General features: G+C 43.2%; 1 protein-coding gene across 1 annotated transcript in view; it reads left to right on the forward strand.

The window, feature by feature from the left end:
* The window catches only part of MDGA2 (MAM domain containing glycosylphosphatidylinositol anchor 2), a 391,532-nt gene that overhangs the window by 331,427 nt on the left and 34,417 nt on the right, over window positions 1–25,688 (forward strand). Inside the window, exons 11-12 of the mRNA XM_054827962.1 lie at window positions 2,524–2,672; window positions 25,275–25,452. Coding sequence (XP_054683937.1) covers window positions 2,524–2,672; window positions 25,275–25,452 — 327 coding nt within the window. The remainder of the gene's footprint in view (window positions 1–2,523; window positions 2,673–25,274; window positions 25,453–25,688) is intronic.

The raw sequence follows: 25,688 nt of genomic DNA on the forward strand, positions 1-25,688 counted from the left end.
TTTGCCCCCATCCTGTTTCCAACAGTATTAAGCTCAAAGCATAGAAACTCCAGGCAAAGGAGGCAGAGCTGGGCAGGGCAAGGATGGACCTGTTCCATGAAAGATCATAGAATGATGGAGTGGTTTTGGTTGGAAGGGACCTTTAAAGGCCATCTAGTCCAACCCCCCCTGCAATGAGCAGGGACATCAACTAGCCCAGGTTGCCCAAAGCCCCATCCAACCTGGCCTTGAACACTGCCAGGGAGCCAGGGGCAGCCACAGCTTCTCTGGGCACCCTGTGCCAGGCCCTCAGCACCCTCACAGGGAAGGATTTCTGCCTCACATCCCATCTCCATCTCCCCTCCTGCAGCTTCAGGCCATTCCCCTTGGCCTGTCACTCCCTGCCCTTGTCACCAGCCCCTCTCCAGCTTTCCTGGAGCCCCTTTAGGGACTGGAAGGGGCTCTAAGGTCTCCCCGGAGCCTTCTCTTCTCCAGGCTGAACCAGCCCAACTCTCTCAGCCTGAGGTCTCCATAGCAGAGGTGCTCCAGCCCTCGCATCATCTCCGTGGCCTCCTCTGGACTCTCTCCAACAGCTCCATGTCCTTCTTGTCCTGGGGACCCCCGAGCTGGACACAGCACTGCAGGGGGTCTCAGCAGAGCGGAGCAGAGGGGCAGAATCCCCTCCCTCGACCTGCTGGTCACGCTGCTGGACACGCAGCCCAGGACACGGGTGGCTTTCTGGGCTGCCAGCGCACATTGCTGGGTCATGTTGAGCTTCTCATCCCCCAACACCCCAAGTCCTTCTCAGGGCTGTACTCAGGTGTTTTTGAATTTTTCTGGTTTTGGTTTTTTTTTTTTTTTGGTCAGTCTTGGACTTGGGGTTTTGTTCATATTGTATCAGTCAGGGCAAAAACTGGTGGTTAACAACACTTCCTACAAATCCAGCTGTTAAAACTTGTTTCAAGTCATAGAATCATAGAATCATAGAATCATAGAATGGTTTGGGTGGGAAGGGACCTCACAGCCCATCCAGTGCCACCCCTGCCATGGGCAGGGACACCCTCCACTAGCCCAGGTTGCCCAAAGCCCCATCCAACCTGGCCTTGAACACTTCCAGGGATGGGACCTCCACAACCTCTCTGGGCAACCTGTTCCAGTGCCTCACCACTCTAACAGTAAAGAATTTCTTTTTAACATCTAATCTAAATCGACCCTCCTTCAGCTTAAGTCAATCCAAACTTTTTTGGTTTAAGAAACAGAAGTAATGCTTCATTGTTGGTATGGCATGCTAAGGAAAGATCAATGCAAAATAATTTAAAAATAGAAAACTGATCTACGTCTCTTTGGCACATACTGGTGTGTGGTCTAACGTTGGTTGACTTTCCTTTAGGACAAATCCACCAAGATATTTTCGGGTGTGTTGGAATGGCTCATTCCAGTGTAGCAAAGTTCCCTCAAAGGTTTTGGGGGCAGCTCTAATTGCAGACACCCCTGTCTCTCCCACACCTACTCATAGCCTTCCTTTATGGAACTCAACTTATTTGCCTGCATGTAGGTGCCTGGTGGTACATGAGATGCTCTTGGATGGTGCATGCAGCTCCAGCTATGGCTCTAGTAGGTCCTGGGTCTCTTATAGCTCTTATGTCATGTCTTCCACCCGGTCTAGATGGCTCAGCTACGCTGCTGCATCTCAGATGTTATTATGTGCCTGTAGTTTTGCTGTTATAGACAAATCACTCATTATGGGATACTCTAGAGGCTTCAGAGGTAATTTACATGTAAAGGTGTCACTGGTATTCGTGGGTTTAAGTCAAAGGAAACTCAAATTTACTGAATTCAAGCAATGCTTCATCGTGTGTTTGGGAAATCATCGTTAGGTTTTTCATATAATAACATTCTGGTGAAACACTCGTGTACCCAAGATGCACTGTAAGATGTCATTTCCCTCTGTAGTGCAAATCAGTATGTTCAGCTAAATAATGTACTGTATAGCATGCACATCTGAGGCGTTATGAAGGATGGCTTATGTGCATTCTCACTTGGGAAGCTGGAGAGGAGAAGATGTGATGAAGGCAGCAGTGGCTGGAAATATCTGTCTTGTATTTCCAGCTCACGGATGTAATTTTGTATTATTTGTGCCAGCTACAGCAGCTGTCACTGAGTCCTCTGCTCAGCGTAGTGCAGCTTGTTTTGATATCTCTATTTTAGTCAGCTGGGCCATGAAAAATTAGTGCCAAGGCATGTTCCATCACTCCAGCTTGCCTCTGCTATGAGCTCAGTTAATTTTTCCCCTCCCCTGCCCACACCTGGGCCACGGATGCTGCTGAGGAGTGACTTAATGATAAAGGCAAACTATTGCCACTAGAATCCTTTAAAAAAATGGATGGCGGCAAATAATTCCAGAATGTGTTTCTGGAAGAAGGTATTTAACAAAATTACTCAAGGGCAGGTTCAGGCTGGGCATCAACACTTGGTTCCAAAACTGGCTGCCTGATCTTTCTCTGCTTTCTTTGTTTTCCCCATTTTCGTTCCTGTCTCCTGCAGGCAAAGCCTATGCTCCCGAGTTCTATTACGACACCTACAACCCCCTGTGGCAGAACAGACCCCGCGTCTACTCCTACAGTCTCCAGTGGACCCAGATGAACCCCGACGCTGTGGACCGCATCCTTGCCTATCGCTTAGGGATTAGGCAGGTGAGGAAAGAAATTCATTCCTGTAGGATGCGCCTTTTGAGTGCTGACCTCTGTGAGGACTGCTCAGCCTTTATTTTTATTTCTTTTCTTTTCTTTTCTTTTCTTTTCTTTTCTTTTCTTTTCTTTTCTTTTCTTTTCTTTTCAATCTTAATTTTTTTTTTTCCTCCCTCTTTTCATCTTCCATGAGTCAAGAGTTGTTTCTCCTCCTTCTGGAAGGTTTGCTGCCATCTTGCAGAAGTATTCCTCTGCCGCTTGCAGATCCTGAAAACTAATTTGCACATTTGCAGTGTGAAACGCTGAGATTAAAGAGCTGTTCCTCAGAGGATTTGCAGAGGCTGTGGATCAAGATAGGCTAGAAAGATTACATGAAAGAAACTTGCAATGAAATTAAACTTTTTATCTCTCTCTGTGTATCTATATTTCTTTTATTAGATGCCCCATGTAAATAGATAAATATAGGGATAGCTGAAGCTTTCCTGTGGAAACATGTGGTGATCCTTGAGAACCGGGACATCTTTCTTGACCGCATCAAAGCCGATCACATTTGTGTCTTCGTAGATTCACTGTGAATTGGCACTGTTAAGGAAGCATGGGGCCAGCCCACTTGCAGAGGAATTGTTACATTAACATAGTCATCCTCATTAATTTACCCTTTAACAAGAAAAATATCATCTGTCTTCTTTGAAGGTTATTGCTAAAAGGCTTGAGTTTTAATAGTCAATTAAAGTGAAAGAACCACTCTGTGCATTGCTTAAACTCTCATTAAATGGCCACACCTCTGCTTAGTCCCCTTTGCAGGACACAGTGATCTTCCTACAGCTAAATCCATACAAAATCTCACTATTTTATGTTCTAAAAGCAGAAAATTTTTGTGCCGTGCCCCTTGTTCCCAACCCTGTCTAGAGTCCGTCCGTGCCAAACACTACAAGTGCACCAGATTGACACTGACAGCTTGGCTTTTGGTGATCCCAGGTTTTCTCAAGTTATAATACATGGTTTCAAAATAATGCTCCTTGCTATGAACATCGTCACCACCACGTCCACCTCCAAGATGTATCTCACCAGCTGGGCTGCCAACCTTGGTCTGGCTGAGGTGTGCGCTGGCAGAGGAGGCTGTGCCGTGCCGTGCCGTGCCCGGTCAGGGTCACGGGGCTCCCACCGCCCCGGCTCATGGGCACGTGTGCCCAGCTCCTGCTCCCAGCCTGGACCTGCTGTGATCAAATGAAGATGTTTTGCTGCTTACTCGGGAGAAACCATCTGGTATTTTTTTGGTCTTGTTTTACATTCTCCCGTTGAACTTGCTTTTCTTTAAATAACGCCACAACTGATTGATTTAGAAAGTGTATGTTTGGTTATTCAATGCCTGAAATAATAGTTTGTGCAGGGAGAAAGAGAACGGGGATTAAGACAGATTCTTGAAGACAGATTTTTGAAAATTTGAGTGCAGAGAGTATTTCGTTATCCCACAGATCTCCTACTGGGATGAGCTTTGAAATCTGCAAAATACGTATACAATTTGAGCATGTTATTTCTCCTGGAAAATGGGGTTTTGCTTGTGGAACTTGTGTGGTAGTTATGGAGCTGACTGGGACACGGCCAGGGAACGGCTCTGATACCTGGGGTGTGCTGGCTTTCCTGCGCTCAGAGTTTGTCTCTGCCTCAATCCAACTGATTTGAAATGAAAACCGGTGACTTTTAATACATGTTTATGCAACTGTTTGCATCATTGAGCACAAATCAGTTCCGTTATTTGCAGTACCCGAGAGGAATTATTAAATTAAAAAAATAATTTGCTGAAGTGAAAGAATATATAATTAAATTAATTGCATCAAGTTTTTTACCTTCTTTTTTTCATTTCATTTTAATTTACTTTTAATTATCTATTTATATAATTATCTAGATTTACTTTAATTTTCTTGACAACGCTCTCTGTCAGGCTAATCAAAATATTTTCCTTTCGTCTGTCTGAAGCCATATTTAAAACTCGTGTGATTTAGAACCCAGTGAGCTGTCCAGACACGCTCATCCATTATTGCAGTAATTCCCCCCCAATACAAGGGTGATAATTAAGCTTTTTTGTTTTGTTTTGGTTTTGACACCTACTGGTACTTAGTACCAGCAGATTGCCTTCTGAACTGTTTGTGTTTCGATAGTTTATTTGATGCAGCAATTTTTTTTTTTAACTGGGCTTTGCTGTTGTCTTTATTTAACAACAGAAGTGGGGGTGAGCATCCTTTGGGAGTGGCAGAAAACGCCGCTCACGGTGGTGCAAAGCTCATGGCAGGAACAGGGCAGGAGGGTTCCAGGTCGAAGCCAGGGTCTGAGCTGCATAGAGAGCATCCTGCAGCCCAGCACGCTGCGTTGTAAAAAGCGTCTGCCTTTAATCTCTCTTTTAATCTCCTAATGCAGCGCAAAACACTGCCAGTGGGCTAGGTAGTGGGTCAGCGTGTCGGTATCTGCCTGTGATTCGATTAACACCATTACCTTTATCTGATCAGTAAATTGCTTCTGTATTAAGAGTGCTAACATCAGAGCCCAAGCATCGCTTCCTCTTCACCCGACCTGTACGTTGCTGCTTCACTTCACTTGAGACAGAATCCAAGCGATGTTTTGGGAATGTTTAGTTGATAGCAGGTTTAGGCTTGCAGAATTTTCTGTGGAATTGTTAAGGTCTGTAACAGTGACAACATTTTTATGTCATTTTATAAAAGCAAGAGTTTCGTAGGAGACGCAGAGTGGTTTAGCTCCATTTTTCCATTTGCCAGGTGGCTGTGCAGAGCAAAGCAAAGGACATGCTTAATGATGAAACTTTTAAAGGGCAAAGGAGGCTGGTGATAGAATATGGCAGGCTCGGGATTTTCCTTAAAGACAAATTGTTCTGCTAGGAGTAATTAGATTGTACAGCATTGTAACATCAGGCAAGTATCTCCCCAGGTTGGCATAAAGTGAGACTGTAGGGCTGGAGGTGTCTGTGCCTTGTCCAGCTCAGGCAAGCAGAGTTTTGAAAAGTTTTGCTGGCAACAGAAACTACCAGAGAGGAACGTCCAGTGCCAGAGAGCAGGCAGAAGGCAGGAGGAACGGAGACGCCGAAGTGAAGGAGCCGTGCCATGCTGAGGGGACATGTATGCAGTGAAAATAATTCGGTTCTGTTTACGTAGAGGTACGAGCAAGAGGTAGGAGCCATTTCACCATGGATGCCAGGAGCAGCTGTCGTGCTATCGGGACCTGCAGGATTGTGGTTGCTTTGTAACAGTGAAAATACGTGTTTTAAGAACAAAATTAATCAATTTAAGAAGTGAATTGAAAATCTGTAAGAATCACTGCATTTATATGCATGTCTTCCGTTAAGATCATTGCGTGGCTGTCCCCTCACCCCTATATTTAAAGCTGCACGCTGCACATACGGCAGCACACTGATGGCGAGCAGAAGTTTGTTCAGTCGGGTTTCTCCTGTCGACATGGTAGTGTGTGACGGATGCTCCCTCCTGGGAGAATCAGGGAAGAGCAGGAATTATTTAGAGCACTTTGCTTTCTGCTTAAGCCCAGGCACTCCTGTTGCTGCCTTTTGGGGATTCATTCTGTGCTTGACATTATTTTTTCACGAGCACAGGCTCTTGTCTGCATTTCTAGTTGATGCAGCGCATGGACAGTGACTTCCCGGTGCTGGGTTTTAATCGGCTTTGAGGATGCTGAGCTGGAGTATCTGCCAAGCCTGCTGTGACGGACCATCTATCCGCCGAGCAGTGCGCACGCCTGTGCTCCTCTTTAATTGAACAGTGACAAATAACTGTTTTAAAAAATGAGGCACTAACTAAATGGCCACAGAGTTTACTTGCTGAGTGAGTGTAAGAGCTGCTGTTCATGTGCTTTGGTAGCACTCAGAGCCCTCAAGCGTGTCTCGAGAAGTCAGCACAACTCTGCAGTATGCATCCAGGCCCTTTTCCACCAAGGAGTTGTTACGGATGTGGTCTTCTCCTCAAGGAAATTTCTGGCTTGTTTGCTTAGGAAAAAAAAAGCATTTAGTAGATGAGAGATAACAGCAAGGAACCTGGTCTGATTTGCAGTTCTTGTAAGACAACTTTGGCAGGGTAAAAGAGACTTGAAGTGGTCAGTCCTTTTCCCAAAAGGAGGAAAGCCCTTGAGGACAATGGATTCAGTCTCCGGCCAGTCCTTCTGCCGACCTTTGGCATAAAGAGGGATTCAGGAGGTGGCAGAGATATACCACAATGTATATCATATCTGTTCTCTTGGGCCACCAGAGCCAAAAGAAACAAAGTTTAAAGCGTTCCTTTCACTACCATGTGTTCTCCTATATGTAGAACAAATTTAGGGAGCATAAAGGTGATGGACAACTATCCTGGTACACCTGGACATGTGCAAGCACATCTGCCATCCGGGTTCCACATGCCAAAGAAGGGAAAGAAAGAATTGACCCCATCCATTTTCCCTCCAATTTTTGTGAGCTTTTCCCAGACTGGCAATGAGAGGAGGAGATGCTCCTGATCCCAGGACAGCACATCGTTCTAGTACCTCAAAGCATCAGTAGCAATTTTCCCACTTGTGAAGGGGAAATCTGAATACAGATCTGAGTAGAAAAATAAGAGATGCATGGAGCCTAAATGAAGGTCCGTTTGAGATGTTCATGTATGATCAGGACTGTATGGCAGAGTAAGTTGGAAATTAGGGATACAGCCAGAGCAGGGTAGAGTCTAGAGGAATAGGTAAGAGTCTACGATCAGTTGTTGGTAGAGAATGGGGCAGTACGTTTCATGCTTGAAGATACAGATCTGAAAGCAGAGGAAGAACAAATGAAGTTGATTGATCTCAGCAATCCCGACCTAGTCATGGAGGGGTTCTACAGCTTCTTCTGCAGGACCATGTCCATGCAGCGAGTACGCAGCCTTTACCTGGCAGAGCAGGTCCAGTTACCTCCTGGGTCCCTGAAGGGCCCATGTGGTCTGTTGCAGTGACCCAAAGGGATAGTAGTATATTAAAAATACAAGGATTTTGACATGTTTGTGTTCTGTGAGTACAGCTCTCAGACACACAGGCGTGTGTTTGCAGTGAATTAGGGCTCAGAGCCCACCTTCTTCTTGGTGGTACTCGATAGCCCAGACCATTGCGTGGCCCATTGCCTCTGTGGGACCATCTCTCTCTCCAGTCCTCTTTCTCTGGGCCTTCCTTTAATTTTCTTAGTATTCCTGGAATTGGGCTGCCAGATTCCACCCTGTGTGAATCACAGAACAGTGTTACACATTTCTGTCAGGTCCTGCTTCTTGTCACCTACCCTGTCACTAGAGTTAAAATAAAGGTATGTCTCAGGCACTAGAGGATAATTTAATGGTAGGAAAGCAGGACACAGGAGAAATGTATTTGGTATTTTAAGCATTAGTTAAAGAGAAGTTGAGAGAAACCGGCACAGCAAATGCTAGAAAAGTAACTTGAGAAAAAAGTGGAGCTTTTATCAGGGAAGCCAAGAAAGTAAAAAAGGGAGAGGGGAGGACCTGTCAGGTGAAGAGGGAGTCACAGGAATAGAAAAGTGTCATTTTTTCTGCCTATAGTGTGAAAATGGAAATAGATGAATGGAAATCATTATTTACTGAAGTATTTAGAATGAAAGTCACGAGAAATTTATTTTAGCACACTCAAGGCCCCCACCTGATGGGTAGTAATTCTCCAGATGTTCCTTCTATTGGGATCACCGTGCTGTCATCACACAATCTACTGTAAAGGGAAAGATGTTCTCAAGCCGGTGTTTTCATTTGGTTTGCTATAGAACATGTAAAATAGCTATACATCAAATTGTATAAAATATTGTATTCACAACAATTCAAAGAGAATTACTCCTGTAGTAATTAATTTCAGGGGAGGAAGTGAGAGAGTTGAAAATTCGCGTGTATATTGGAATATTTTTAATGTTGTTTTCATGAAAAATGTTAAGCTGCCTTCTACAGAGGGATAAGAGCTGTCCCGAAGATTTCACGGCATGTATTTCTTGTTGGATGTCTAAACCAGACTTCGCTTTTTTCCTGTTAAGTCTGCACTCGTGAAATGAGACAGAGAGAGTTTGGCAAAAAAAAAAAAATGAGTACAACATGCAAAGGCACGTTTCTTATTGATTTTCTTGGGTTTGGTAAATTGAATTAGAGAAGCAATGGTTCTGTTTTACAATTTTAGATTTGCAATACTTATACCTCCTATGCTTATTCTTCACAGGAGTGAGGCTTGATTTGCAAAATGGCAAGCTGAGGGCTGTCATTTGAGACTGGTACCAAAGTCTTTTAATTGCCAGCTAAAACTGATCACATCTCCCAACCTTCGGATAGATTAGGCAAATGCTTGTGTATAATTCTGAAAAAAAAAATAATCTACTGATTACGTCTTAAGAAATTCAGAGGTAAGAGTTACACATAAATACATCGGTTTCTGTCAGGTCCTGACGTTCTGAGTTTGATCCCAAGGATGCTCCGGACTGTGACCACTCTCCCTGGGCTGGGAGTTGAGCTGTGCACCTCCAGCTTGTTTTGGAGGCTCTGGGCTGCATTTTCTGGAGATGCAAAGAGAAACCAGCCCAGGCAGAGCTGTGCCCATTCACGTGACCACAAAATGTGGAGGGTAAAACTAAACTCCCTTTCTTCACAAAAATTTACAGGCAAAATGGAACATCTCGATCCAAGCAATGACTGCCTGCTGGGACCGCCTGGGTTTGATTTCTGTTGTATAAGCATAAACTCCTGCTGTTTCATTACTAATTTTAATATCTAATTCATATTCACTTTTCAGTCTGGTCTCTTAAGGAAACAAGACACAGAAGAATGTCCTAAAGTTACTGCCTGTGATTTCTAAAGCCAGCTCTTCATGTTGGTCAGATCTGATGGGGAAGAGAAGTGCAGCAGGCAAGGAGGGTCCCACCAGCGTTGTGAAAGCATGTGGACCGGTCAAGGAGAAAGATGTAGTTATAGAAAAAATTGAGGGGTAGGATCACATCAGTCAGAAAGAAAAAAACATAGACATAATGCAGACTGTATGAATTTCCCTCGTTTCATAGCAAGCTCTGTGGAACCCCCTTCTGGCATACCTCGCATTTTGGGGCAATAGCTAATCTTGCTCTTCAGGGTGTCTGAGGCATATCTATACATTTCTCTGTGTATATTTAGACATTGCAGGAGCCAGGGAGCTCTATTGCCAAGTCTCCTTCTTGACTTTTGCCAACAAGGGCAAAGCGTTAATTCCCTAAAGGACAAATCCTGCGTGGGGAGGAGGAGCACTCTTGTGCTTGAAGCAGTGACGGTGATGTAACCTGAGGCTTCCGTTGCGCATTGCCCTTCAGTGAAAAAAAATACAGATTTGTTTGTACTTAGGACCATACGCTCTCACCCAACGTTGCCAAAATTAAGTCCCGTGCTGTGGCCCCAGCCTGCGCATGGTGGTCACACTCAACGTTCATTTGTTCTGTCTCAGCAGAAAAATCTGCAATATGAATTGATTACCGCTGGCAAATGCAGTGTATCAGTCAAAGTTTAGGAAGGACGCAGGAGAAAATGGAGTGAACTGAAGAGCAATTTATTGCGAGAAATTACTCAGGCTGGAGGAATTTGTTTTAGTAAACGAGTTATTTGTTTTTCACTACGTTTAAACGCTCATGGTAGGGTTGAGGCTCCCCTTCCTGGCGTCCCTGGGCGTGCCCTGAAACACAGCGCTGGCCTCGTGCGCTGCAGGCAGAGCCTCGGGTGGAGAGGCAGAATTGCACCGTCCAAACAAGGGGGTGCATTTCTTCAAATCCTCGAGCCATCTGGGGGCACCCCTCCTCCAGCAGAAGCTGGGCCCTTGATGAAAACGTGCTGCACTTAGAGTACAAACAGCGGAAGAGCAGATAAGATGGGGTGATGTGTGTTTTCAGGGCTGCTTTTTCAGCCTGCTGCTGTGTAGTTGTCCAATGAAAGTAAACAGCAGGCAGTCAGGATTGGGATGCTGATCAGATCCAGGTTTAAAAAGAAAAATATGATTGCCTAGGAATATTTTTCATTACTCTGCCTTATTCTTTATATAAATCCGTGTAATGCAAGACTTTAAAAAAAATCTGTAAATGACAACATTAGTTTTCTTGTTTCTATGTTGATTTCATATGTTGTCATACAGTTGTTCAGAAAAATTAAAGGATTTGCAAAAATGAAAACTAAGAGAAACAGAGCAATGAAACTTTGAAGATTGAAGGTCTACATAAAAATTATGGCATATGTCCTTTGGCAAATGCATGACAAGTAAGAGTTGTGTGTCTGGCATGCAGCATGCTTTTTGTCGTAATAAAATATAGCATAAATAAATATTTGAAAAGGCCTTTGAGCGTTACAGAAACTTAATTCTGATGAAGGATGCATCTCCTTTAGTGAAGATAGTTTCAGAGCAGCATCAATGCCCAAGAATCGTAAATAAACTGCATAGTGTATTGCAGGTACCCTGTTAAAATATGTTAGGATATCAGGATAAAACTCAGCAATAGCTGCACTTGCTCAAGGCGTAGGTCCGTCATCCCAGGAGTTTATCGGCATCCCAGACAAGCCATGGGTGCTGAATGAGAGGCACAACCAAAGGGGAATGGAGGTAGAAGGTGTCTGAGGCAAAGGTTGTCGGCCAACTGTGACATTTTGTGTCCCCTCATGTACTGTTGTTCCCTGAATTGGTTGAGTTCCCTTTGGACTATTTGCACGTTTGATCTTTGTGTCATCCCATGTCAGTGAGTTCACCACCACCACTGCCCCTTGCACAGCAAGTGAGCATCTCCCCTAGCACGCGGCGTTCACACACACAGAAGCAGCTTGAAGAACACTTGCTGACACCATCATGTGTCCCAAAATTAAATAATTCCAGAATAGAGCTGTTTGACCTGCTGAATAAATGTTCCTCACTAAATGAGCTTCACCTCTTTCCCTGCACCTGTTCCATATGTCCTAACATCATCTTTGCTCTGCCGCGTTCAAGACCTTGATCTAAAGACAGATTTGCTGCATTCTTCCTGTGTCAGTAGGACACATCTGTGCATTATTTCATGAGCTGTAATGAACTTATTTTCACAGCATTCCTCTGAGTTAATTTTATAAAACTGAAAGATAAAGGTCAGAACTATTCACTGCTAGTTGGGCTCTCTTTGGGAAAGGGATTTTACCTCTGTGTTTAAAGGCAACATCAAGATTCACGTTCAGAGACGCTTCACCTGAAATCTGGACGTCCCATGCCATCAAGAGCAAATGCTGTCACCCTCATGCTGGACTTTTTTGCGCAGTGTTTCCCCTCACCACCCTCCTGAGACATCTTTCCATTTCCATAGGCTTTGCATCTGGTCTTCTGGGCAGGTTATCTGTAAATTCAGCGCTGTGGCCAGGTGATGGGAAGGCAGCGGCAGCTCTTGGTAGAAACATTAAAGAGCTTAGACTCCAAGGGAGGCAATGGTCTTCACCAAACCCAAACAAGAGCATGGAGTTCTGCTGCGCAGTACTTCACAGTGAAAAAAGTCCAGTTAGTGTTTTTTCTGTTGGCCAAGTATTGAGTGTTTGCTGTTTCTGGTCTGTGGTAACAAACGGAAGTGCTCTTGTGTGGCAAAGTAAGCTGTCATATCCCTCAGCATCTCCGCTCTGCACTGCAACGAGCAATTCTGGCAGCCTGTAGAGGGAATAGTTATCTTCGGAGCCTCCTGACCTGTTTGTAAGGCCACTCAGGTGGAGTAAGTATCTGCATGTCTAGATGCTGCATGAACTCAAACTGTTAAACCTGTCTGAGGTCTGCCTGGATTTTCCCAAGTGCTGTTAATGAGTGCATTTGCAAAATGAGCACTGCAGATCTTTAGATGTATAAAAATTAAAATTGGATTAATTGCCTGCTTACCAATGATCAAAGCTGAGACTTCACCAACATTACTCCCCAGCTATTACCTTTGTATAGCCTTCCCTTTGTATCTCTCTTAAACTAATAGATTAGGAATCCCAGATGTCTGCTAGACACTTGGGTATTTTTTACTGGGCATAGTCTCGCTGTCTCTCACCATAAATTCTGACCTTACTGAAACAGATATATGTAGTTTAGGAAAAACAAAAAAATCATTGTAAAAAAATTCCATTTTGAAAAAGAAAATTAAAGCAGTGCCATTACAAAACTAAACCTGTTTCTGCTCCGCAGTGATGTACTGTCTCCATTCATCCAGCTAAGGCCAGGAAGGATTTCTTTGTTTTTTAAAAGTCCTGTGCAAATTTTAATTGCAGTTTGGAGAGAAGAGATGGTAAATGAGAAGTATCCTTTTTTTAATAATGCAATTAGGTTGCAATTCCTTAAACACAGATTTTGCTTGCTCCTAGATGAGGGATGTTTGTAGCTAAATCAGAACATACTAGCCAATGTATATCCTAAGTAAGCGCTTTCATCAGATAACGTATTATAAATTTTTGGAATGAGAGTGATTTGTCCCTAAAGACAACTGCTCCATCCATTCTTTTGCTGTTAGAGAATTCTTTATTCTCTGAAACATACATATGTTTAAATTGAATACAAACCATATTGCCTTTCAGTAAGCAAATGAGCACCCTACTGCAATGCATCTGTGTTTTTGAGCTGATTTAAAACATCGCATTTACATTTTGAGAACTTCATTAAACGTCTAGTGGCTATTTCCTTTCATCTCGTGCAGCAATTGTCTTAGGTATTTAAGAAGTGTTTTGTTGAAACATTTATGTCTGACAGTTGAGCTGTTATTTATTGGCAAAAATTCACTCTTACTGAAAAAGTTAAGCAAAATCAGTATGTTCACTTTCCTTAGAAATGCACTTTGGCATCATGCGCTTGTCTTATTGCATTATTACTCGTTGATATATTTATGCAGAGACTCATGTAGGTTGTTTAAAATGCAGCCTTTTTTTTCCAGTTCATTTACCAAGACAACCTCGCTTGTTCACAGTATTGACTTAGCAGAGCTTCAGCGTGCCATACTTTAAAAGGGTTGGGTTTGTCATCTTGATTGCAGATATAGTCATTAATTTGTCACTATGTAATTATTGTGTATGGAAAAAAAAAGAAAAGATCATTCGTAAATAGCTGTTAGAAATCACGAGAATATGAGTTAGTTCACTAGTGATAGGTGTGCACTGTCTGTCGTTCGAGGTCCATCTGGATAGGGTTGCTGCGTTGTGGGATGCTCACTAAGTTGTTGCCACTGAAATACAAAACGTACGTTGGGACAGATAGTTTCTTGATCATGGAAATGCAGTCGTTGGCATAAGCATGAAGTGTTTAAATTAAACTTAGGAACTGAATCTTGATGCCACTTTGATAATTACATCTCTTGTTGCCCTGATAAAAATAATGGTCTGGCTATTGCAGATAAACCTGCTGTTTAATATGCAGAAGCACGTCCCTGCTGTTGGCAGAAACGTTGCTGGCAGTGCCCACCTCGCCTGCGATGCGGCTGTGCCGCGTGCTTTGAAGTGTGAGAGCCGGCGCCAGCCTGGTTTCCCAATACGTGAACTTCGCGTTTGGTGTGTCACTGAGAAGAAAGGAGAAAACTTTCTCTGAAAACTAGCCTTAATGTGGGTTAATAATTAACCCACCTTTTGTGTATGCCTAACAAAACAGGGATTAAAAATTGAAAAACTCCTTTGGTAGATGTCTAGCGGTAGCAAAAGAGCAGGAGAACCTGCACCACTGGGGCTGGGAACAGTGCAGCTCCTCTTTAATCCCATAGACTTTAGTGAATTCATCTGGAAGCTAGCCAGTTTTAAAGTCTTAAAGTGGATTCTCTTGGTTTATATCACATTTCAGCCTGTCTTTGAGGAGGAAAAAAAGATACTGACTTGAAGGCAGTGTCATCACATTCAAGGTTGTGACTGATCTGAGTCCACACTAAGAAAAGTGCACAACGTGACCCTTGCCGAGAGCAAAATTCTGGGAAAAATACTTTTGGTCAACAGGTGTTTCCACTGTTTCCATTAAAATGCGAGCAGAAAGGATGCATCTCCAGAGGGTCAGGCCAAATGCAGAATCATAGAGTCATAGAATCACAGGATGGTTTGGGTGGGAAGGGACCTCAAAGCCCATCCGGTTCCAACCCCCTGCCATGGGCAGGGACCCCCTCCACTAGCCCAGGTTGCCCAAAGCCCCATCCAACCTGGCCTTGAACACTTGAACATGGTATGGTGGAACCTAACAGGGTTAGGACTTTGTGGGTGATGGTAATGATGAAGATAATCATTGTGCTGTGGGGAGATCAGGGCCACACATTACAGCCCTGAGGGCATTTTTATTACCAAGTTCCACAAGAAGGAAGATAATTATTTTTTAAAAGGTTTTTATACTTGTCGTCTTAGTAGTGTTCACAGTTATATTCAAACTGTAGATAACTTTGTTTCAAGAAGAGTTCCAAAGCAATACAGAAAACAATAGCCCAGACAGACCATAGATATTAAGCATCAATATGATAATCAGAAAATATTAGCTTTTCTCTAGTGCTTAGGTGAGCTTCGATCCTGGAGCAGGACAGACCTCAACCACAGAGAAGGGAAGGTGGCGCTGGGGGTGCTGTGAGAAGGTCTGGGAGGAAGCGATTGCCAGTCCTGAAGTGTCGATGGGCAATACGGTCAGTGTGAGGTGCAGCCTCGTAGCTATAAGATCCTTTTGGCACTGCGAGTAGAGTTAGATGATGGGTACAAGACTTCAACTATCATTAATGGCAGAGCGATACTCACTTCTTTGGTTTAAATCGTGGAGTGATGATGCATTCAAATAATCAGCAATAAAATTGACACGTGTGACACCATCAGAACACCTTTTTTGTATTGCAGTGTAACTCAGGACACTATAAATCCTCCTGCCTGTAGCATTTATGGAAAAAACAGTGTAGAGTACAGGGAATTTCCATTTCTCAGGGTCACTGTTGCACACAGCCTTTCATTTGTAACTATCCTGCTCAGGACTCAAATTGAAGAATGAGTACAACCTTGTGTGTCTTTCGTTATGGTGACTGCGTAGATTTGGTCACCCTCTACTTGCTTCTGAAGGTGCTGAAGTCTGCCAAGACATCGTCGCCTGCATGTAAGGAACATTTTTCTGTCTCATTAATAGCTCTCTCAAGAATATTCTGACATTACTGTAGTTCAGCTTTGGATTTGGCTTTGGAATTAGTGACCAAATTTCTTCAAATTTTTTTATTTCAAGGTATCCTTGTACGTGTCCTCTGGTCAACCTTTGGAGGTGGCCAAGACTCTTGTAGTTGCTTTCATTAAATGTTCAATGATGAAGTGGAGTTCAGTCATGGAAGGAGCCTGAAGCTCGTGATATAAATGAGCACACTCATATAGCGTAGCATGCATCAGGTTAAAACATAGGCAAATTCAGGGGTTTATGCTAAAAGGCCATGAAACCCTACATGTTGGATTGCCTTGGCCTTTTCTTGTATGTTCTCAAAGTGCATACAAAAGTGGTCCCAAATGACACTCAGAGTGTTGTTGCACTCCTGAAAGTTTATCCACCCAGAAGAAACCCACTGTTGGACCTCACCTTCAAGCTCTTGCTTTATTGAGCACATGCTCAGTTTTGCCTGGGCGGCTGTGGATATTTTTGTGCTTTTCCATACCAGCTCCTAAGTGGGTGGCAGAGCTCCCCGTGCAGCTCCATGCCAGCAGCCTGTCACTGCTCAGAACAGTTCTGGTGCCATTTGGGCATCACAGGGAGGTGTTTCCATTCCATAACTTGTTTTTCACCAAAGACAGATTCGGGTAGTTTTTTTATAAATGGTAACAGTTAGCAATTCCCGAGTTGTACAACATTCAAGCAGCGATGAGTGAGTGCTTCCAGCTCTCTCATATTTACTGTCAGCAGGATGAAAGCAAATGAAACAGGTGAGACTTTTCCGGAGCAGACACAAAGGGTCTGCGGCTCCGATCTCCGTGGTGGCTGCTCTGCTCCTCAGCAGGCGATAGCCACGTTCCCTGCACCGCTGGCAGCAATGCAGCCACCGTGACCTAGGAAACAAACGGCTCCGCTTTGAAGAAGTAATAAAAAGTCAACCAGTACCTGTAAACCAGAGAGTAACTTGTTCAAGCTTGTCATTTGAAAGATTAAAGTTCCTACCTTTCCTTTATTTTCAGTCTACAGCTGTCTGCGGTCCCAGTCAGTTGATAATGAGAAAGTCTCTTCAAACAGCCCCGAGCAGGTCACCTCTCTCTACGCTTCCTTCTGGTCACCGTTTGCCTTTATTGTATTTTTAACATCTGTTTTCATTCAGCAGCGTACAGGGTCAGACGTATTCAAATACATACTATGTGGTCGGGAAAGGGATTTCTGTGAAGGTTGCATGGTCACTGGCTGCAAAACGGAGTAGAGAATTGTCTGTCCGTGCCGTAGCACGGTTCTCATACCCACGCATGTACAGGTAGGCATCACGTTTGCCGCAAAGGAAAAAGTGAACGGGGATAAATTTTATTGCTTTTCTGCTTAAAGAAAGCCATACCTATTATAAATACAGAGTTTCCTCTTTGCCCCTGTGTGTAAGGTTGTTAAAAGCAAAGAAACAACAACCTTCCAGCAATGAAATATCCTGAATTACAGCTTGCTTAGCAGAGGGACTGAAGTGTCCTAATTCATATTTTAAAAGATGTTTTTATTATCATTCATTTGTTTGGAAAAACAGAAGGCAGTGTATTTTATGTTCCAATTAACAAGTTTTTAGCAGATATTTGTGGTGTATTTTAATTTTACTCTGATAAAAATGACCTCTTTCTTTTCCTGGATTATCATTTTCCACCCTGCCTTTAAAACCTGAGATGTAACACATATTTAAAGAGGACTTAACTGTTGGATCATCTACCTTCCAGCTTTTGCATATCAGCTTTCCTTAAATTGTTTCTGTCTCTTTCTTCTTCAAATATCAGGCTAGAAATTTGGATCGTGGACAGATGTTTCTAACATCTGAACCACTCATCCATCAATTTGTAGCCCATAAAAAACTGTGTCTATAACGTTCTGCACCTTTGGACTCCAAGCTGCTAATTCCTAAAGACTCAGGGATTTTTAGTTTCTTAAAAAGGAAAAAAAGAAAAACTTTTTTTTATACTTTTGTGTGCACCAAATAAAACCAATTACACAACGTAGTAAACACAAAATAAGTAAAATGAATGGTAGGAGCAAATACAGAATGATTGTTAATGTAATCCTGCAAGAAGTAAGTCGATTACATGCCTGCGATTGTTCTTATGGATTAGGAGTTAGCTAATTGAAAAAGATGGTGCCCACTGTTAAATGTGCTTTAGATACTCTTTTTTCCAGGAAGAAAAGAGAGTAGGAAGAGGTTTATCATGTAGCTGCCATTTCCATATGCTTCATCTCCTGGGGAAGGGAGGCTGAGCACCGGGAGCTGGTGACAGCACCCAGCAGCAGAGGCAGGGGTGGCCATGAGCTCCTCCAGCAAACATCTCCAGCCCCATCGTGGTGTCCTACCTCCCGCAGGGCGCTTTGGCTCAGAGCACGTCCCTGGCTCCAGCCAGCAGACCTCTGGGCTGGCTTTGACCTCTTGGTCCCTGTGGCTTGGTGGCCGGCTGGCGTTTGCAGGAGAGCAGGGAGCAGGTACCAGCGCAGCAGAGAAACAAATGTGAGGTTTGGGCAGTTCCACTGGCTGCATGTGAAAATATTAAAAAAGAAAAGAGATGTCATCAAAAGCAGTGTTACGTGATGCACAGTGGAAAATAAACTGATGAGGAGCGTGGCAGAACATGCTTTGCAGCTGGCCTTGTTGGTTTTGCCTGAATTACAGATATTTGTCACTGTGAGTCATTGCAGGGCCGTAACTGTCCTTTGAAATGAAGATGACACAGGAGCCACCTACCTGATGAGGTTTATGTTCAAAATCAGATAGCTCTGATCATATTGCTGGGCAAACTTGTTAAAGAGGAGCAGCCACTGGATTTCTGCAGCAGGAACAAGGCAAACGCCACACGGGAGCGTTCCCTCTGCAGTGTGCAGATTGAGCTGTTTGCCCATGAACTCAACAGTGCTATTTCAGATATATAACTGCTAAAGAAAACTCTTTTTTTTTATTAAGGAAAATCAATTGTCACCGTTGTTATAAATTGTAAAGAAATAAGTTTTAAGACCGCCAGAGTTTTTTATAGGAGTATACAGTAGATTAATTTACATTGCATTCAGTTGTCATTAATTAAAGAGATGCTTGTCTGACTTTTTGAGTCAATGAAGAAATTTATGGTTGAAATCAATAGGCCAAGTACAATGGACTAAGGATGTGTTTATTTTTTATAAACATAACTGTGCATATAGGCAATCAATATTTAATCATCCCATAGGATTAATTTCTCAAGAAATCTATATGTTGAAGTATTTTAGAGAATATAGTGTTTCTCAACAACAGGCAAAGAATAAATACCCTTTCATTGACAGCGCAGAGGAGACGCTTTCAGCCTGCTGCAATAAAATGCTGCCACACTTTTACAGTCCCCTTTCTCTGATGCCAGGGAAATGCATTTTGCTTTTCTGTTGGCTTTAGGGAACAAAGATTTCTAAATATGCAAAGGTAGCCAAGAATAAAGGAGTCCCTGTGAAGCCTTCTGTGCTCTGGATTGACTGAATGTAGGTATACTCTGCTAAATTAATTACGGGTTACACGATGATGCTAATAAATGTTCCAGGAACTAATGTGATTTTTCCTCAGTGCCTTACAAGTATTCACAAACCATTGGAAAACTGTTGTTTCAGGTTGGTCAAAGAAAATTTCCCAGAACGTATTTCGTCCTTGTTTTTGTAAGGCAAATGGCTTTGATTATAAGAATTTTTCTCCTGCAAAAATTCTTTTTCAAGCAAATCCTGATTCTTACTAAGTTTAAAGCTCTGGATGCATGAATTGACCTGCAGGCAGATGTTTTACAGATGTGTTTGCTTGTGCATTCTCTCTTGGAAGCATCAATCTTTTGACTTTTTAATATAAAAAGGCATAGCCTGAATGTTAGGAAGAGGCTGTACAGATGATGTGGAGGAAGAAGTTGATGCAAATTCGTCTCCTTCCCATTCCAGGCAGCCAGAGGAGATGCCCAGATCTCCGGAGGCAGCGAGGCGGTGCTGCAGGAGCAAGGGCTGGGTTGTTCTTGGTGCTTCAATGCCCAGCAGTGAGGGACCGAGAGCTTTGGCTGCCTCCTGCGTGGGGTCTGGCTTCACAGAGCCTCCCCGCTTTCGTGCTAGGAGTTTGAACCGCACTAAGGCGTTGTAGGAAGCTAAATCCTGGTTTTAGGGTGTCTTGGGCATTTCAGTGTTGGCGTTAGGTGCTTCAGCATCATGCAGACCTTTAAAAATGTGCTAGAAAACCCTTGTTCCTCCAGCCGGTTGCTGGTTGCCAGCTCTCCAACTCCATTTGGATCTGACCATTTTGTTCTGTATCCCATCAGCAAGTTACCGAGCTCAACTGCTACGCTTGTTCTCAATTTCAGTCGCTGCTGTTTCACAGCAGGTCCACGAAGCGGCTCCGTGGTGGTGCCCAGGCTGGTGGCAGGGGTCTGGCAGGGATGTCCTGGGCTCTGGGAGTGATGCCTCCATGCAGCCACTTCACTTCCAGCACAACTGTTGGGCTTATTTTCCTCATGGAAAGAAAAGGGTGAAAGCTGAATGTGGCGAAAGCTGTGCGGATAGTGATTTTCTTCATTTATTTGTTCAACAGCTGAGCTGAGAAATCAGGCAAGGGGAAGTTTTGTGTCAAACCTAGTGACAATTTTGAGATGCTTGGGGTTTTTCCTGTTTTCCATGGTAAAAATAAAAATTGAAGAGAGCTGCTGTTGATTGCAAGGCAAAAAGATATGTGTTGCTTCCTACGGAGGAATACCAATATCCAGTACTGGCTTAGGATGCATAATACTGAAATGAAAAATCAAATTGTTTTGCTTTCAGAATGAGTAAAATAATGGAGCTTCTTTATTGTTTTTGATTGGGTGGTTGTAGAAAAGGGTGATAATCCAAAGCAGCAACTGAATTTGATACAAATTTATGGCTGCTTTTGGTAATCGTAAACTTTAAACATGACATATTATCAAAAAATATGTCCTGAAGTCTCTGTTTCGGTATTCCCTTATCCAAAGGCAAGGTGCACTAGGGAATATTTTTACAGTAGACCACTCTAAGGAGTCACAAGTTCCTCCAAGCAAAGGCTAGCTAACTTCAAACAACTGCCGGAAAGTCAGCATTAGCTCACGTAACTGGAAGCCCAGTTTTCTTAATACAGTACTCACAAATGTAATTGTCAGCCAACGTGATGGCATAAAACATGTGGCTTAAGAAATCCAGTAATGGTGCCTATTTCAAATAAAAAAAAAAAAAAATTGAAAATTAGGTAGTTTTCTCCAGAGTTTTCTGTTTCTCTGATTCTTAATTTTTGTGAAGGGGACAGACACAACCATGAAATTATGTTCGGTGTGTTTGGTACAGCTTACTTTTGGGATATAGTCAATGCATTTAATCTTCCCTGTGAAGATTGCTTGTATTCAACTCGATAGTTTGATTTTTTTTTTTAAATTAAATGTAAAAAAAATTGAAATCTATTGCGAAGAGCAAAAAGCAACAATTACAACGGAAGTAAAATCAGGGAATTTTCCTTTTGAAGGACCAGGAGCCTTTGTGAGGTCTGCACAGCAGTTTCTGTTCCTGTATATTAGCATCACTTAAGGATTTGGGGGAGCTGTTTGGGCAAAATAAAAAAAAATATAGACCTTAGCTTTCTGTTTGTGGGCCAAATTAGATGCATATAAACTCGTTCCCCATTTGTGAATTCTGTAAATTGCTGCTTATCATTTTCATTTTCAAATGGAATACATATTTTGGGTAAAACACTCGCTATTCATTATGAAGCTTTTGAGAAATTGTGCCAGGAAATGAACTAGGTGCCTTGCTTAGTCACAGTCTATAAAGATACAGTGAGTTCAGCTCCTACCGCAGTTTGGTGTGGTCAGAAATATTGGGTATGATGGAGTTTCTCAGGATCTTTTTTTTTTTTTTACTATTTTTTTCAGTATGGGACCAGGGGGGTGTGAATGAAAAAAATTTCTCTTAGAGAAAAAAATTCTCATTTACCTTGGCCATTTTTGCATTTTTAGATGTACTTGAAGGATTTTTTTAAAATAGCCATGTTGAGTTTAGAAAATGTAAAAATTGTGCTTAAGAAATATGAAACCAAAAATACTTGCACATTTAAAATAGAAGATCATTTTATTTGGCTGGCTAGGTAACTTGGTGAATTTACAGACATTCACAAAGGCTTGTTTCCAGTTTCTCCTCTTAGAGCAGCAGCTTTTCTCTAAAAGCACTTTCCAGTTTGACTGCGCTAGGCATGGCGAGCATCCCTCCACATGGGTCCAGCAAGAAGATCCATATGAGCAAATTCCTCATGCGTCGCTTGAAAAATGCAGCCTAAATCTTATCATAATTATCCTTAATATCTTCTCTGCAGCCCACTCATCACTTTGCTCTCAAGGACAACGGTCTATTCAACACAAGGCTTATCCATTACTGGGAGGGCTCCCTGACAGCCTGTGAAGGTGCGCGGTGCCTTACGCATTATTCAACATATATGAAAGGTCCTGGTGCACCTTCTGTTTGTTTCTGCAATGTTTTAAATAAGCTGTGCATCTCTGTTGGGCTCATTTAATGCAGATCAGAATTCACTGGCTGTTTTACCTGGCGTGCACAAGCAGCAGAGCCTTGTCTTTGCACCTTCACGTGTTTTTCCACACGTAGCATTGACCACAGCGTTTGTGACGTTGCTCCTGAGCACACGGGTTTCAGCGGTGCCTGGAACGTTTCTGTGAGATGGGAGCAGGAGAGGTGTGCGTGGCAGAAGAACAGGGCTGCTGGTGGGTAGAGAGTGGAGAGTGGAGGACCAGTTGCACTAATGCATGTTGATGTTGGCTTCGCGAGCTGCAGGATGAGAACGGCGCTGCAAAACCTGGGTGAAATAGATGTCCATGGTATGTTGTTATTCCTGGGTATCTAGAGAAGAGAGAAGGAGAAAAGACTTAATTTCTGTTAAACAACCTGTACCTTGGGTTTCATCATCTGTTTTGCTGGTCTCAGTACTTAGATACAAAGAGTTGTGAAGGAGATGGCATCTAACAGAATCTGCCAAATTGAAATTTTTCATGAGCTCCACTGGGATGGTATTTTAAAGATACAATATAAGTGCACATCACATATTTTCAGTATCTCCTAGTAGGCCTTGGGAAACCGTTAACAGAGGAATGTTCCACAGTCGAGGCTCTTTACAAAGTTGTGGTGGACATTTCATTAATATCATGTCTTAGGAAGTGGGTCTTTTTAATGCTTACAACAGGGAAAAGGCGACGTGACTGGGGTAGACACTCAGGTGGTGCTGCTCGGGGCGGCATCTCTGGGCTCAGCTGCTCGCAGCTCCTTGTCCTGCTCAACACCCACACGTCCATCCGAAAGCTTTCTGGTGCAAGGCTTTCACCCCGCGCCCGTGCAGGATTTGTAGTAACCGACGTACATCGGGCAGGCAGCAGTGTGGTTTTTTTCCTTACGGTAACTTGTTTTTACAATTCTAACCTAATCGGAGATTTTTTCCCTAGAATTTCTCCTATGCATGACTTAACCCCCGCCAGCCCTGAAGAGCCACCTGAGCCTATAGCATGGCTTATCCAGCGCGTGCAAGACCAGAAACCCTGAAATAACATCTCAGATGCACTCTGCATTGGGCTAGCTCAAGCCCTGCAAGGCTCAAAGCGCAGTGAAACACACGCTGACGTTGGTGGCAGCAAAGTGAATCTGATGTCTCGAGCTGTTCCATCGTCCCAGCTTTCTTAAGAATTCCTCCTGCTTATTTGCTTCGCAGTCTGAGTTTTATTTAATGGGGATATAGCTGTACTTGTGTAACATACTTCAGCGATCGAAATATTGACATCTCTGTCCCACTGCTATGAATTTAGAGCTTGGAGTCTGTTCATATTTCTGCAAATGTAGTTTATTTGGATGAAATGTGGTAGATTTAGTACTAGATTTCAGTGTGCATTTTTATTGCATCAGCAAATTAAAGTTTTGGAATGAAAGGGTTTCTGTCCTTTGTAAACTCTGGATTGGTGAACATGTAGTAGGTGAGAACTTCAGCGCACTGACAAGTGTAGTAAGTTTAGTGGAATGTCTCATTTTAGCATCACTGCACCTGAACAGTTGTCTTGGGATGCGTGGTAAATATTTAATGATTTTTCCTTTGTTTTCTGCAGATAATGTCTGTAATAAGGCATAGTATCTGCAAGTAATAGGGCAATATCAAGTCACTCTGCTGCCCAAAATGTGTAGGATTTCTGCTTATCCATAAACTAGTTAAAGTAATCTCAGAGACAATGTGGCACTGTCTTCTTGTGACGCCTTCTTCTTAATCAGATTTTTTCTTTTCATTTCTTAGCAAGGCATATAAATAAAAGAAGCTATGGATTTTGATGTGGAAAACATGGTGCAGTCTATAAAGCACAAAAATCTATGCTTTGCCTTTTTTTAATAAAACAGCCTCTTGTTTGCTCATATTGACTTTCATTGTTCTCTGAAATCCATCCATCTTTAAGACTACAAGGATTGCTGATAATTATGCACTAAGGCCATTAATGGCTAGCCTATTTCTTTCTCACTCATCAACAAAAGCGGTAAGTGCTTGGAAATCAAACTGCATTTCAGTTCTTCCGCACGCTCTTATTAGCTTCCAGTGATGCCCCAAATGACAGCTGTGAAACCTCATTGCCTCTAACGAGGAGGCAGCACCCAGCTCACGGAGCCCGGGTGGCACAGTGACAGAGGACACGTCTGCCGCTGCAGTTGGCCGACATTACTTTAAAATCACGGGGGGGGGGGGGAATGGGGCTACTAGACATGAGGGGCCAATTCACCTGGTCGGGTTCAAAGGGACAGCATCTGAGAGCCAGTAAATTCAGCCGCAGTAAGCTGATGAGATGAACTGAAATGAACAGCTTTTTTTAATCTTTACTTGTTTTTTTTTTAAAGAAGAAAAAGATTATTTAACATTTTAACAAATTAATTTGAAGCGTAGAGGTAGGCCTGTAAAGAAATTCAGGCTCCTAAAGATGGAAGAATTCAGTGAGATTTTGAAAAATGCCACAGCATCTGCTTGGATGCCTGGGTATTTACACACTGTCAGCGCCCGGGCGCGTCGCCCCTTGCTGTAGTCTGTCTGGTGAGTGCCAGAAACCTCCCTGAGCTGAATCAACGCTGCGCTTCTCCTGCGTGCAGCAAACTTCTTCTGAGTGCCGCACAGCGCCTGCAGCCCTCGGGCTGCCCGGGATTGGTGAGGGACCTGCGCGGGCAGAGGAGCATGAGCGGATGGCAGGCAGGGGTGGCCTCTTGCTAAAATGGGTTTGCAATCTTGTCATCTGTCTGTTACGGAAATGCTCGGTGGTGGGTTATTTCAGGGAGGTCCTTGCTGTATCTGTAATCCTCCTGGGTGGTTTGGAGGTTGAAGAAAGCACAGGTCTGCGTGTGCTCCCGTTCATTTCTAAGGTGAAGACAACATCTGTCCCAAAAGCTCTGACATTTGCATCCTTCTTTTGATTTTAGGCTGGACAACAGCGTTGGTGGGAACAGGAAATTACAGTGAATGGAAATATTCAAAAGGGAGAATTAATTACCTACAACCTAACTGAGCTGATCAAGCCAGAGGCATATGAAGTCCGTCTAACGCCCATCACCAGATTTGGGGAGGGGGACTCAACTATTCGGGTCATCAAGTATAGTGGTAAGAAGACCTTCGTGTACAAGGGAATGTGTTGCGGTAAATTCTGCACAATTTGGTCTGCTGCACAGGGTACGGCTGCACTGGGTTGCACTGTGTGAACTGATTGCCAGTCCTGCAAATAATGCTGCAAGGGACAAGCGGGGGGTTCCAGCAAGGAGGGTTCTGGGTAGATCTGGGTAGAAAAGGAAGTCTCCACCTCTGGAAAGTTTCACAATTTAAAAAAAAAAAAAAAAAAT

This window comes from Grus americana, chromosome 5 (assembly GCF_028858705.1).
Source record: "Grus americana isolate bGruAme1 chromosome 5, bGruAme1.mat, whole genome shotgun sequence".
In the NCBI taxonomy this organism is placed as follows: domain Eukaryota; kingdom Metazoa; phylum Chordata; class Aves; order Gruiformes; family Gruidae; genus Grus; species Grus americana.